This window comes from Lepisosteus platostomus, chromosome 25 (genome assembly GCF_059453375.1).
Source record: "Lepisosteus platostomus isolate fLepPlt1 chromosome 25, fLepPlt1.hap1, whole genome shotgun sequence".
Classification (NCBI taxonomy): Eukaryota; Metazoa; Chordata; class Actinopteri; order Semionotiformes; family Lepisosteidae; genus Lepisosteus; species Lepisosteus platostomus.
This window is the reverse complement of record NC_142635.1, coordinates 3097508-3110739: the sequence shown is the minus strand read 5'-3', so window position 1 is coordinate 3110739 and position 13232 is coordinate 3097508. Positions and strand designations below refer to the sequence as shown.

General features: G+C 51.8%; 1 protein-coding gene across 2 annotated transcripts; it reads right to left on the bottom strand.

Moving 5' to 3' along the window:
- Positions 1-360: 360 nt before the first annotated feature.
- casp2 (caspase 2, apoptosis-related cysteine peptidase) lies at positions 361-13232 on the bottom strand. 2 transcript variants are annotated; one of them, XM_088619406.1, is made up of 11 exons: positions 12882-13232; positions 10881-11031; positions 10088-10246; positions 8705-8774; positions 8158-8249; positions 7373-7552; positions 6778-6906; positions 5749-5839; positions 4597-4743; positions 4395-4504; positions 361-4297 (listed from the first exon to the last, which is right to left on the bottom strand). In XM_088619406.1, the coding sequence occupies exons 2-11, from the start codon at positions 11028-11030 to the stop codon at positions 4163-4165; spliced, it is 1263 nt and encodes a 420-aa protein (XP_088475532.1). In that variant the 5' UTR covers position 11031; positions 12882-13232; the 3' UTR covers positions 361-4162. The 2 variants fall into 2 exon arrangements, with proteins under 2 accessions (XP_088475532.1, XP_088475531.1); XM_088619405.1 differs by having other exon boundaries at positions 8705-8777; positions 12882-13231.

Here is a 13232-nt window from a genome sequence, read left to right as displayed (position 1 = left end):
AAGGGCTCTTTGCCCAATTGTTGAGGTCACTAAAGCAAAGAAAACAGTGATTTCATTTCTTTTCCATGCAAAGTAATTCAACAAAATGAACTCTTCCATCTTCACAGAGCCATTTTAAGATGGTAAGTTGGGTAGAGATGAAACCCTACTAGTTATCCAACTAATAACTGTGAGACGCCTTTATGAACAATAACCTATAGATCATATTTCTCTAGCAATGCCCCACTTCTTTTCAGTATTTAGAGAAAACATTTATTTTAAATTTCATATAGAATTCCTTCATACCGGTACACTCACCAACGCAGTAACACAAAATCATCTTTTCAATTATTGGAAAAGTTAACAGAACACCAAAACCAATTACACAAATAAAAAAATCCTTTATTGGATCGGTTTTGGCAGTACATGGTCAGAGGGAGTATGGTCCGCACAGGAGTCCCCTCAAGCTGGAGAGCAAGTTAAAACCGGATTTTTCACGAGAGGTGCAAGGGGATGGAGGGGGACAACACAGCTGCCTTCAGTCTAAGACGGGGCTGTTGGAATCAGTTTTTTCCAAAAGTGTCAATGAACTGCCTCTCAGGGCTTGGGGACGTCAAGAGTTTGAACTGACACTACAACAGCCCCAGAAAGACCCCAGATTGCCAACGAAACATAGCCATCCCCAAACACTGACCCAGCTATGGGTTCGCAAAAGCCACTGAAGTTTAAAATCAGAGGGAAAATAATTTAACTCCCACTGAGCAACCAATAAGGACTTATGTACTTGCGCTTCTAGGAAAAAGCAAATCTATTTTAAAGTGCTAAAACTCAGTCTTCGTCTATTCAGACTCGCATAAAATCACATAAGCCTGAGATCTGTAGCACCTGGTGCCTGCACCTACAAGAGAACCTGGAGTAGATGAGTCTGTTGTGTACTAGGAGTCCGATTGACCACACTATAAACCTGGAGTGGATCACATTACCATGCGACAGGAGTCTGAGCTGTTAGCCAGTTTTCTCCTCTCGCTCTCTGCACATACAGAGGACAGGGAGGGAAAATGGCTCAGCATGATATCAAGAGTCAACAATGGGGCTCAGAGCAGCACTGCGTTACAGTAATAGTCCTCCCCCTGCCTCTCCCTTCCTCTGCAGCTTTGAGGAGACACTAGTGGTTAAGAACGGAAACTCAAGAATTCCACAATTTGCCAATTAGAAAGCTGAGCCAGTGTGGCCAATACAATATTCAAGAGAATCTCTTGGTAATGCACACACACAATAGGACAAGACAGACAACTGGGGAGACATGTATAACTGTACAGCAGGACACAGGACAGGGAAAGGGAAACAAATTACAGATATTAATTATTCTCATTGGTTTAATAGAGGCAGTGAAGAAGCATTTAACAACTTGAAATCTGTTAATAATTACAGTACAGAGATATGCATAACTTTGTAAAAATCTATTTTCATTTTTATTGCTTTAAATAAGAGCAGTCCAACAGTGGTCCTGGAGAAACAGGCTGTCTGTAGATTTTCATTCCAGCTCATCTCTTAATGACCTCTGCTCCTTATTACCTTAATTGGACCAATTAACAAATTTCAGGCTGTTCTTCAGGTGCTTCTGCTTTAAAGACCACTATAAAACCTCCAGACACCCCAGGCCTCCAGGATCACAGTTAGACCACTGCAGCTTGAATCAATGAGTTTACTGGATAGGACATGCTATAAAATGATTGTTTTTTTCCCAATACAAACGTTTTTGTAAAAAAAATAAACCATCACCATTCCTCCTAACCCACTTGCTTCAAATATTTCAGATAATACTAATAAAGAACAACTTTTCAGATAAAACTATCCACAAGACCTGAAGATCTCCGCTAAGTGTGCATCATTAGCTTACTGAACCAGCCTGCTGTCACTGTTAATACAAGATCACCTACTACCTCCACGAATTTCAGGATTACTTCACTCTTCAGCTGCAATAACAGCCCTCCATCAACAGCTCATCTGGGATAATTCTCATGTTATGAGTTTTCAGTTCCTGCAAATCTGTTGGCACCACACACCTTGGTTTAGGGTCATACCGGTGGAGGAAATACGATGCTTCTGACACTTGGAAATTTTCCAGCAGCATTGTCCCATTCTAGCCTGATTTTATCAGATCTCGGAAGCTAAGCAAGGCTGAGCCTGGCCAGACCTTCAGGGACAACTAAGATGCGGCTATAAGCAGTGTTGATGGACCAGTAGGTGGCGCTCTAGCCTAGGGTAGAGAATTTACCCAGATGATGCCCCAGTGTGGTCACCATCCTACAGATGAGGTCCTTGGTTTATACAATCTGGCCTCTTAAAAATTGTCCCTTAATTCAACTGGTGAAGCAATTCTCTACCTGCACTGCTGTACAGTGAGGGCACACTTAATATCTGCCCTGGTGGAAGAAATTGGGACTCATCTTCTATGTGAAGCGCTTTGGGATCCCTATACAAACACAAGAGATTTTTATGACCAGTAAAATGCATTGTGGCAGAAATCCCTACAATGCCAGTTTTGGGAGATTACATATACAGTACATGTACTGTATGTATACACACTGAATAACTTCGGAGAAGCAGCCCATATCTGAAGATAAGCATTCCAGGCAGGGTTAGTAACAATTAGAAAACAAAAAGCTTTGCATTTCTCAAGTCCTTCAGTGTGCATAAAAATACATACTGTGACAGAAGGTGGAACACTCCATCAGCCCTTTGTAACCTTGACAAGTTCACACTTTTGGGGTGTAGTTACGTCTGCTAAAACTACAACTCCCACAAGGCCTTACTGACTATTAGCTGGCCAACCGACAGTTTACACTACGTTAAAAATAGTCACTGCGCCTTGTCTCAATATCCATGTACAAAATCGACACACCATACAACAGTCCCCAGTCTCTGATGGAAGGCCTTCCGAGGACTGAGCGCAGAGAAAAGCCCACACCACCAAGAAAATGAAAACGGCCCAGCTGGAGCTGAAACCAGATGACACAGGGGTCCTCCAGGAGCAGGTGTGGGAACGACTGGTGTGTGTCGTACTAAAAAAAAAAAAAAGAAATCCTGCCCGTGCTAAGGAAGTCTCAGAAGCAACCCCAGTTGCAGGCCTGCCCAGATAAGTTCCCCATGTTCCCATGCTAAACTCTGCATGCAGGACTCTGTAAGTCGTCACAAGCTGCAGACCTGAGGCAGAGGGTCACATTCACCGGGTTTCACACAGTGGGGTGGCAGTCAGCACTGCTGCCTCCTTGCAGCCTGGGCTCTGGATCTGGTTCTGCTGTGGAGAGGCTCTGGAAGAGCTTTTTCCACTTCACTCAAAAGGCTAAGACTGTGAGGGGAAATCGCTCATTTTCCAAAACCGCTTAAGTGCAGGACAGGTTGTGCGGCGGGAGCTATTTCAAAATGCTCGAGGGTACCAACCGTCACCCCAGTGGGTATTTCTGAGCCCGGGGTTTGAGATTGGGGTTCAACAGACTAACCGCGGGGGTTCCCGAGTGGCTCAAACAGCAGGGGCTGAGCTCGGCAGCTCACGCGGTTCAGACGTGTCACTAACCTGGATCCTCTGTGTCGAGGATCAAGGCCTCCGGTGGCCTGGCAAGCACAAAGCGGCTTGCAGAGAGCTCAGCTAGAGACCTGCACCCTGCTTCGAAGGGCACAGACTCGCCTGCCGGACACAGCTGCCCAGCGGGTGAGTGCATGGCATAAATAACTGGCAAATCTCAAATTTAAAAAACCCCCAACACAAAATCAAACTGCACTGCATCTCCCACTTTTACAGTCGGACTGGCTTTTACAGAGCCACACCGGAGAAGAAGAACCAGTAGCTGCCACAGACTGATTGATTAGGTGAGCCATCTCTCTCACCGACAACACTGAGAGCCCCAGCACAGTCACACTGACAGCTAATGACACAGCAAGAGGTAACAAGAGGCAGGAGAGGAACAGCCCTAAGGATAAGGTTCAGTCAGGCACCTTCACCGGCTGAGCCCCCGAAAATACTTTCCCCAACATGGACGTCATACTGAGAACAGTCACGGAAGAGCAGGGCACAAGCGGCAGTCCTGGTCACTGCCCAGGACACAGTCCGGGTGAGAATCAGTGTTTCTGGAGGTGTCCAAGTGTGTATAGAGTGTTAGGGTCGATACACGGGGAGCGAGTGTCACTGTTTGGGGTGGTACCCTGGGAACAGGTAGAGGTCTTTACAGAGCGAACTGGTGAACTCCGACATCTCCTTACAGCGGTGGAATGGCGTCCCTGGGGCGAAGCCTTCTCTCTGCTTGATGCGAGCGTTCACCTGCGAGAGGGGGCGAAAGAGGGAGCCCTTAATCCGGGCGCACTGACCGGGCCGGGGAGGGCACGGACACTGCACTCGGAGGAGCGGTCCTCCCTACCTCCACCAGCAGGTCGGCCAGGTGCTTGTCTCTGGCCCTCTGTCTGAAGACGCTGCTCAGCTCCTGGATGAACCAGGAGCCTCTCCTGGTGTTCCTCATGGCTGCGGTGCCTGCAGGAGTCACGCGGAGACCGTCAGTCCACGCCGGGGGAGGCGGAACACACGCCGGCCCCTCCCCACCCCCACCCAGCTCCGCGTCTCACCTTTCAGGGAGGCGAACCCGCAGATCATGTCCGACCTCTGGGGCAGTTTGACCTTCACCACCTCCTTGGCAGCGTCTCCCTGCTCGCAGCCCGGGGAGGAGGTGCGCTCCGGCCCGTCGGACTGGTCGACGCCGCTGTCGGTGTCCTCTGGGAGAAAGAGAGAGGGGCCCGCGGTGAGACCGCAGGGGATTCCCACCACACCCACCCAGGGATGGGGAGATTGACCGGTTTCACTATCCACCACGATTTAAAACGGCCCGGTTTCCGTACCCTGAGAATTTTTAGAGGCTCGGGTTGAAATTGTATTTTAGAAGCCTCGCGCTCCATGTTGTCCTGAAAACTTCCGGACACAGGCGTGTGTGTGTGTGTGGGGTGCCTGGCTCAGCTCTGCTCAGCTGGCTAGCCCAACAACACCTCAGTTAGCCTACAGAGAGCAGACGTGCTGTGAAGATGACAGAGGGATACGACGCCTCAGTATCCACCAAGAAAGTTCCTTAAGTCGGCAGTGTGGGAGCACTTGGGAAATCTAAAAAATGATCTGGGGGAAGTGGAAGACGACGGATACCCAATTCACAAAACGTGCCGAAAAAAAGTGGCTGTCAAAGGTTCAAACACATCTAATCACCATCAGATACTGCATTATTTTGGCTTCTCAAGGCAGTTACAGTGAATTCTGAAATGTGCCTACTTTTCCCCATCATGTTTTTGTTTTTAATATAAAGTGGGCTTACGTGTTTTATTTGCAGAACGTTATGAACTAAAAAAACGATAAAATGTTTAATTATGCGACGCTTTGTGGCGTTTTTCCCTCCATAGTGTTTCATAATAAATAACTTGGAAAATAAAACGTAAAACCGTGAAACCGTGACATTACCGGAGACTATAATCGTACCATCACAATCTCACACCGTGACATCCCTAAACCTGCCACCGCAGCCCAAGGGGCTCCCCGAGTAAACGGGGGAAGGAGCCGATAGCCCTGTCGGCCCAGCAGCTGACTGCCCGACAGGGCACACAAGGGCTTCTGTAGTCAGCCCAGCGCTTAACACCTAGGAATTCTTAGCTAGAGTATTAGCTTAATTCTTGGCTTAGTATAGTATCAGAGAATGTCCTGCTAGTGAGAGGTAAAACCAGATCCACAAGAGTACCTACCTCCCCGGCAGGCCTGTATGAAGAACATTTTGGGCTTGTTTTGGAGCTGGGGGCAGTGAGCGTTGTCAAACAGCTCCAACACCCAGTCCAGCTGAGGGGGAGGGAGAGAGAGAGAGACTGAGTGAGCTGTGCAGAGCAAGAGTGATCATCACTTCTCCATACAGAAGGAGAGAGAGAGAGAGCGAGCAACAGCCAGTAACTCAAAAGAGGAAGAGAGATGCAGTGATAGAGCGATACTGAAGTACTCGTGCAGAGGAAGAGGAAGACAGCGAGACTGATATTTATTGACCGAACAGAGGAAGAGAGATGCAGTGAGAGAGCGATACTGAAGTACTCGTGCAGAGGAAGAGGAAGAAGCGAGACTGATATTTATTGACCAAACAGAGGAAGAAAGATGCAGTGAGAGAGCGATACTGAAGTACTCGTGCAGAGGAAGAGGAAGACAGCGAGACTGATATTTATTGACCGAACAGAGGAAGAGAGATGCAGTGAGAGTGATACTGAACTACTCAGGCAGAGGAAGAGAGACGGTGAACCGTCCATCCAGGGAAGGAGAGACGCAGGGAGAATGCTACTGAATTCCTCTTACAGGGAAAGAGAGCCCTTGAGTGACAGAGGTATACTGATAAATGCAGACAGATACGGATATAGAAAGAGCAGCTGATTACGTCACACCAGTACTTGGGTATTTTGCAGGCTGCTTGGAAAAACAGACCCGGTGCAGACTGAAATTCAGACACAGAGACAGGGGCTTGCCACTGACTGGGATGCGAACAGACAAGAGGCACTGTGTCAACGGACGTGGCCAGACGATGGCACTCAAGCCGACCCCCTGACAGACGGACAGACGGACAGACGGACAGACGGACAGACGGACAGACGGACAGACGGACAGACGGACAGACGGACACAGGACACAGGACACAGGACACAGGACACAGGACACAGGACACAGGACACAGGACACAGGACACAGGACACAGGACACAGGACACATGGGACCATGGGACCATGGGAAGGCTGACAGACCTCCACCAGCTGCCCGTCAGTGCCATAGACTGCCCCCTCCACGCCGTGAGAGAGGAGACAGACCACGCTGGAGTCCACCGCCCGCAGCTCCGAGCTCTGAGAGAACTGCTCCAGACTGGCCCTTACCTCCTGAGGGCGAGACGGGGAGAGAGGTTCATACAGGCACGCCACGGCACAGCGACGCCGCGCGGTACGGGGAGAGAGAGCGTGTGACGCACAAGAGGAGCAGGAACAGAGCAGGCAGGGCAGGACTGCACTTTTCCCCAGACTGTTCCCTTCTGCACTGCAGACAGCACTGAGGTCTTGTTAGTCGGGACCCGTTGGACTCGCGTACAAAGGACAGTGCTTCCCATAGCACAGCACCATCTTGTTTGTAATCTTTTCTGTCCTGACCATAACGCACTTTTTTCAGCCGCCTAGTGTGACCCAGTACAGCTGTGCTTAGCCGCTCAGCTCTGATCGCACCAGGCCAGAAGATGCCAGCGCTGCTGGCGGTCGACTTGCACGTCGTTAACCGTCGGCCTGAGAAAGCGGAAGGGGCAGAGGGGAGAGGAGGAGGGAGTGCTGAACAAGCCCCCGGAGCTCCACGCTGTACCTGCGCAGTCTGGTTCCGGTGGAGGGTCACCCTGAAGCCCAGCTCGGTGAACAGCCGGGACAGCGTCTCCTCGTCCACCTCCCCGCCCGCCCGCGGCTCCAGGTCAGGGGTCACGGGCTGGAAGTCCACGTTGCTGATGACCAGCGCCAGCCCTCTGGGACGAGAGGTCATCTTGTATGACTGAAAGAGAGGGGGGGCAGCTGAGACAAGCACCGAACAAGGAGAGAGTTTGTGCTGCCGGCTCCTGACATGGAGAAAATCAACACTCCACTACAGCTAGGGTGCCTGGAAATTAACACAGAACAAAGCACCACTGAGGCGAAAATCAAACTGCTGTTTAACCACAAAAAGACCTCACAGAGTCACTCACTGTCCACTGCCCGCACTCCACTCGCAGGACAGTCCTTGCTTGTAAATATCAGTGTGTTGGAAGTGTATGAACCCCCCTGCCCCAGCCCAGGACATCAGCACAAGCGCTGCGGGCGTGAGGACTCCAACCCCAGGAGAGAGGGCGTGCCCGAGCCCAGCTCGTGGTGGGAATCGCAGCGAAGGCGCCGGCGCTGAATCGCCCACAGCGCCGCGCTGGGCGGCCAGCGGCCTCGTGACTCGAATGCTGTACTTCAGTCTGCAAACGTCCAGGGGGATATTGGAGTCAAAGAAAAAAAAAAACTTGGAAGGGGATTAGGACTTCTGTAATCGTTCTGCCACTGAAATACGCCGTGTTGCTGGATCCGCGGGCTCTGGCGGGGTGTCCTGGGGGCCGCGCCCAGGTCCAGGCCGGTTACCTGCTGGCAGTGCTTGAAGTAGAAGTCCTCAGCGCAGGCCAAGACCCCCATGTGAGTGGGCCCGTCTGCGTCCAGGCAGTACTCCATCGTCTCTGAAAGCCACACAGCGGCGAGAACGTCACTGCCGCGGGAACACCCTGCTGCTGCACTGCGCTGCGTCTCGGCACTTTAGACACACCGAGCTGCTGCGATTATTACCCATGTGTTAGACTCACACTCTCACACCATGCAGGACAAGCTAGAAATGAGCCATAACCCAAAGTATCTTGCTATCTCTCCTAATTCACGCTAACGGCTGTGATGCCAGTGTCTTAGGAATGGGCTTAGGTAATGGTCAATTATCACCGGGCAAGTTATAGGAATCTAACTTAGTCTGAACACGTTATCAATAGATAAGCACCTAACAGTGCAGTTTGAAAATAACCCCATAAAATGAAATGCAAATTTTAGGAACCTTTATACACACCGGGGCCAGTGTGTGCAGTGTAGCAGTGCAGCTCCGTACCTGCATGCAGTGCAGTGTCGCGTGTGTACAGCAGACCCTCACCTTGTGTCCTGGCTCTCTTGGCCTTCATGGTGTCCTCCTGTGTGGGCAGGGGCAGAGGGAAGTCCCCACACTTCTGAAACACACAAAGGACACCGTCAGTACAGTCGGCACCGCAGAGACTCGGCCCGTCCCTCTGTAAGGACACATTCAGTACAGTCGTCACCGCAGGGACTCAGCCTGTCCCTCTGTAAGGACACCGTCAGTACAGTCGGCACCGCAGAGACTCGGCCCGTCCCTCTGTAAGGACACATTCAGTACAGTCGTCACCGCAGGGACTCAGCCTGTCCCTCTGTAAGGACACCGTCAGTACAGTCGGCACCGCAGAGACTCGGCCCGTCCCTCTGTAAGGACACATTCAGTACAGTCGTCACCGCAGGGACTCAGCCTGTCCCTCTGTAAGGACACATTCAGTACAGTCGTCACCGCAGGGACTCAGTCTGTCCCTCTGTAAGGACACATTCAGTACAGTCGTCACCGCAGGGACTCGGCCTGTCCCTCTGTAAGGACACCGTCAGTACAGTCGTCACCGCAGGGACTCAGTCTGTCCCTCTGTAAGGACACCGTCAGTACAGTCGGCACCGCAGGGACTCGGCCCGTCCCTCTGTAAGGACACCGTCAGTACAGTCGGAACCGCAGAGACTCAGCCCGTCCCTCTGTAAGGACACCGTCAGTACAGTCGTCACCGCAGGGACTCGGCCCGTCCCTCTGTAAGGACACCGTCAGTACAGTCGTCACTGCAGGGACTCGGCCTGTCCCTCTGTAAGGACACCGTCAGTACAGTCGTCACTGCAGGGACTCGGCCTGTCCCTCTGTAAGGACACATTCAGTACAGTCGGCACCGCAGGGACTCGGCCTGTCCCTCTGTAAGGACATCGTCAGTACAGTCGTCACTGCAGGGACTCGGCCTGTCCCTCTGTAAGGACACATTCAGTACAGTCGTCACTGCAGGGACTCAGCCTGTCCCTCTGTAAGGACACCGTCAGTACAGTCGTCACTGCAGGGACTCGGCCTGTCCCTCTGTAAGGACACATTCAGTACAGTCGTCACTGCAGAGACTCAGCCCCGTCCCTGTGAAATGACAGCTAGTCTGTTAGTACAGTTGTCACTGCAGAGATTCAGCCCCGTCCCTGTGAAATGACAGCTAGTCTGTTAGTACAGTTGTCACTGCAGAGATTCAGCCCCGTCCCTGTGAAATGACAGCTAGTCTGTTAGTACAGTTGTCACTGCAGAGACTCAGCCCCGTCCCTGTGAAATGACAGCTAGTCTGTTAGTACAGTTGTCACCGCAGGGACTCAGCCTTTTTTCTAGAAGCCTGATTTCAGCTCTCTTGCCCTCACACTCGACCTCCTAGTTCCTTCAGCCTGCCCCCCCCGCCTCACTCACAGTGCCCCTCTGCCTCTCGGCGCGGTCTCTCAGCATGCTCTCCAGGTGCTGCTGCTCCGTCTCTCTCAGCGCGGTGCAGAAGCTCTCGAAGGCTTGCGGCCCGCGCTTCGGCAGCAGGGACAGCAGAGCCCTGTTCCTCTGGAACGACGTTTTGTCGGCCTGGGAGGGGGGAGAGGCAGGCAAGGTAGAGCAATAAAGACACAGACAACATAACATTTAAAGGCACATTTTCCTCATATTTCCCACACAGCTTTACAACTGCACTCTAAAAAAGCCTCATCTGGTCACTTGCATACACAGAGGCAGAAAAACGTAAGAAGAGACAAACAAGGACAATTGTTTCAAAGTTCCTCCCGTTTTCAACTACAAATACTGGTCTCAACCTTACTGTCAGACAGACAGACAGAGAAAGTTTACTTTCTCAGGCCGAATTCATGTGCCAGAATTCATAACCCAGCAGTACTGGACATTAGGACAATCACAGTATGAGCAATTCAGAGACCATTTATAACACAAACCTGAATATGTTTCAATCCTCAAGGACACGAGCTCCTTTAAATAAGCATGTTACTTGTGTAATTGGTCAATGACTGACAAATGTTCCTAGTCTTTAACCAACTGGTGCTGGAAGGTGACCTTTAAGACTGACAGGACCAGGGCTCCCCTAGTTTATGATACGTGTGTGTACGGCACCTGTACACGCAGCTCTGCTGAGACAGGGGCAGGAAGCGCGCACGTAAAGGCGATCCGACGCACAAAGGCTCCTGGACAGAGAGCACGTGGCTCTACTCACCATGATGCTCTCCGCCATGCTTTCGGTGAGGATGCTGTCTGACAGCAAGTGCTGAACCAGCTCGTCGATGACCAGGTCTTTGCACAAAGCCACTGAACACCGTCGCAGCGCCTCCCGGTGGTACGGCAGCATCCCACACTGACTCTTCATCCTGACACGCGGGGCGAGAGAGTGTTAAACACACACCGTCACCCAGGGAGAGAAGGATATTGGAACAGCAGTACAGCACCACCCGACAGATGCGTTTCCAATGGAACACTAAAAGCAACAAGGAGGACTGTGACAACAGCTCACATCACAGAGCAATCGCCCGGCCAGGATCCAGGTTTGACTGCCTGCACGCTCGTGCCGTGCTCCTGGGGCCCCACACACCCGCCGCCTTTCATTCCAGCCCGCCTTCATTAGATCACTGACGCCTGCCCTCGTCGAAGAAGTTGCTTCCATTGAAGTTGCATTTTTTTTCCCCCTCGTCACAAGTCTGGGATTTTATTTCACAACAGCTCTTACATGTTGAAGAGCTGGGGACAAACAGTTCCAAGTTAATCTGATTATTAAGTGAACGAAGGGGTTTGATTGTGGAACTGCGGGGCTCAGCTAGAACGAAAAGCAGTAGGTGTGGGGGGGGTCACCAGTATGGGACTGGGAATCGGTGCTCCGGGACAAACTGCACCGCTGAAGCCAAAAATTTAAAAAAAAAACTGTTCGATAATTACACCCCACATCTCCACTGCGAGCTCATCGCCTGCTCTAGTCAGTCCACGCAGAGGTGCGGATCTTACAACCTGGAGTGGAGCACGGTGCTGTGGAACAGGTGTCTGATGTTTCATACCTGAGATACCGTGTGTACTTATTGGTAAAGCAGTCGTCACCAGAACTGCACAACGCGTTTATCAGTAGTACGCATCAGCAGCACCGAAGAGGACTTCACGTGTTCAATTATGCTCACGATCAAGACAGATAACGAATAAACCAGGGGTCTGCGATGCAGGTCCCCCGGCATCCCCTATCCAACAGGCTGTGTGACCCTCTCCTGGCTGGGGGCTGGGGGTTGAACATGAACAACCTCCGCTCTCGAAGAAAGCGGAAGAAGGCCCAGAACCCCCGCGGAGGTTGTAAAGCCGGGCCGAGGTGCTGGTGCTGGTCCAGTCAAGAGCTCAGCCTGGTCCCACGAACCCGAATCGGGAACCCCTGCCCCCCCAGACGACCTGTTTCTCCCGAATCCAACCCCCCCACCTTTAACGGGGTCACGCTGAACCCGTTCTGGGTCAGCAGGAGTGAGGGGCTTCATTGCTTCATGGTGACTGTAACAATCACCGGGCTGGGTCTCGCAGGGTCTCCCCGGCTGAAGAGCTCACGAACACAGCCCCCAGTTTAACATCCCGCTGTCTGACCCAGCTTCTGGAGGGCCCCAGCCTTCCTGAGCTTTGTCCCCCCCCCCCAGCTTCTCTCCAACAGCAAATAGAATTACTGAAACAAAACAGTTTTAAATGACTGCCAATAACGGTTTAATTAGCTGCTTAGTTGTAGGCACCTGTCTTTGACAAGAAAGGTTAGCCTTCTGATAGTTAACAGCTAATTGATCCCAGGCTCTCGTCAGGCTGTTTCCTTAAAGAAGCCAGAGTACTGGCTTCCACAACAGGGGGGCTTGTTCCACACTCCCGCCACCCTCTGTGCAAACTCCTGATCCGCGCTGCACCGTCCGCACGGCACACGGCGCTCCCGGGGGGGGGGGTGGGCCACGCAGCGGACGCGAGGCCCAGGCCCTGCGTGGGGGTGGGGGAAGCGAGCTGGAGGAGGCCGAGGGACGACAGGTGTGTCCTTGCACCTCCTCACGGGGCCCTCGGCTCAAGCGGCGGTGGCGGATCCAGGTGGATCCGGTCTCGCTGAAATCCAGGTGGCCGCTTCCGGGACACGGCCGCCCCGCTCTCTCTCTCTCTCACCACCGCCTCACGGCTGAAATACCGCGGATACAAATAAACTCTGTGGGGTTTTTGTCCTTACCTTACAGAAAATTAAAACTACCAAGAAAAAAAACCCTGGAGACGATATTTAAAAAAAAACCGTTCACAGACGGAAACATCACTCGCCCAAGCGCCCACAGTTTAGCTTTGCTTTCTTCACGGAAACCAGACGAGAACGCGGGCTGCGGGGAAAAATAAAAATAATAATAACAACAACAAAACACCCCGGCGTTTCATGCTGTGGCCCGAATTACTGAAATAATTTCGTTTAAAAAAATAATAAATAAACGTGTAGCTTTAAAAACTAACGAACATCTTCGGAATCCGAGAGCAAAACAAATCCGGCCCCCCCCTCCGCCGCCTCGCGCGCACACACCAGAGGGGGCGGGAC

Excerpts from the sequence above, each read along its gene's own strand:
- casp2 (XM_088619405.1), bottom strand. The coding sequence starts at position 11,030 with ATGAAGAGTCAGTGTGGGATGCTGCCGTACCACCGGGAGGCGCTGCGA. Across the intron at positions 5,840-6,777 it reads CTGACGGGCAGCTGGTGGAG|CTGGACTGGGTGTTGGAGCT; the intron begins GTCTGTCAGCCT and ends CCTCCCCCTCAG. Across the intron at positions 4,505-4,596 it reads CGGGTTCGCCTCCCTGAAAG|GCACCGCAGCCATGAGGAAC; the intron begins GTGAGACGCGGA and ends TGACTCCTGCAG.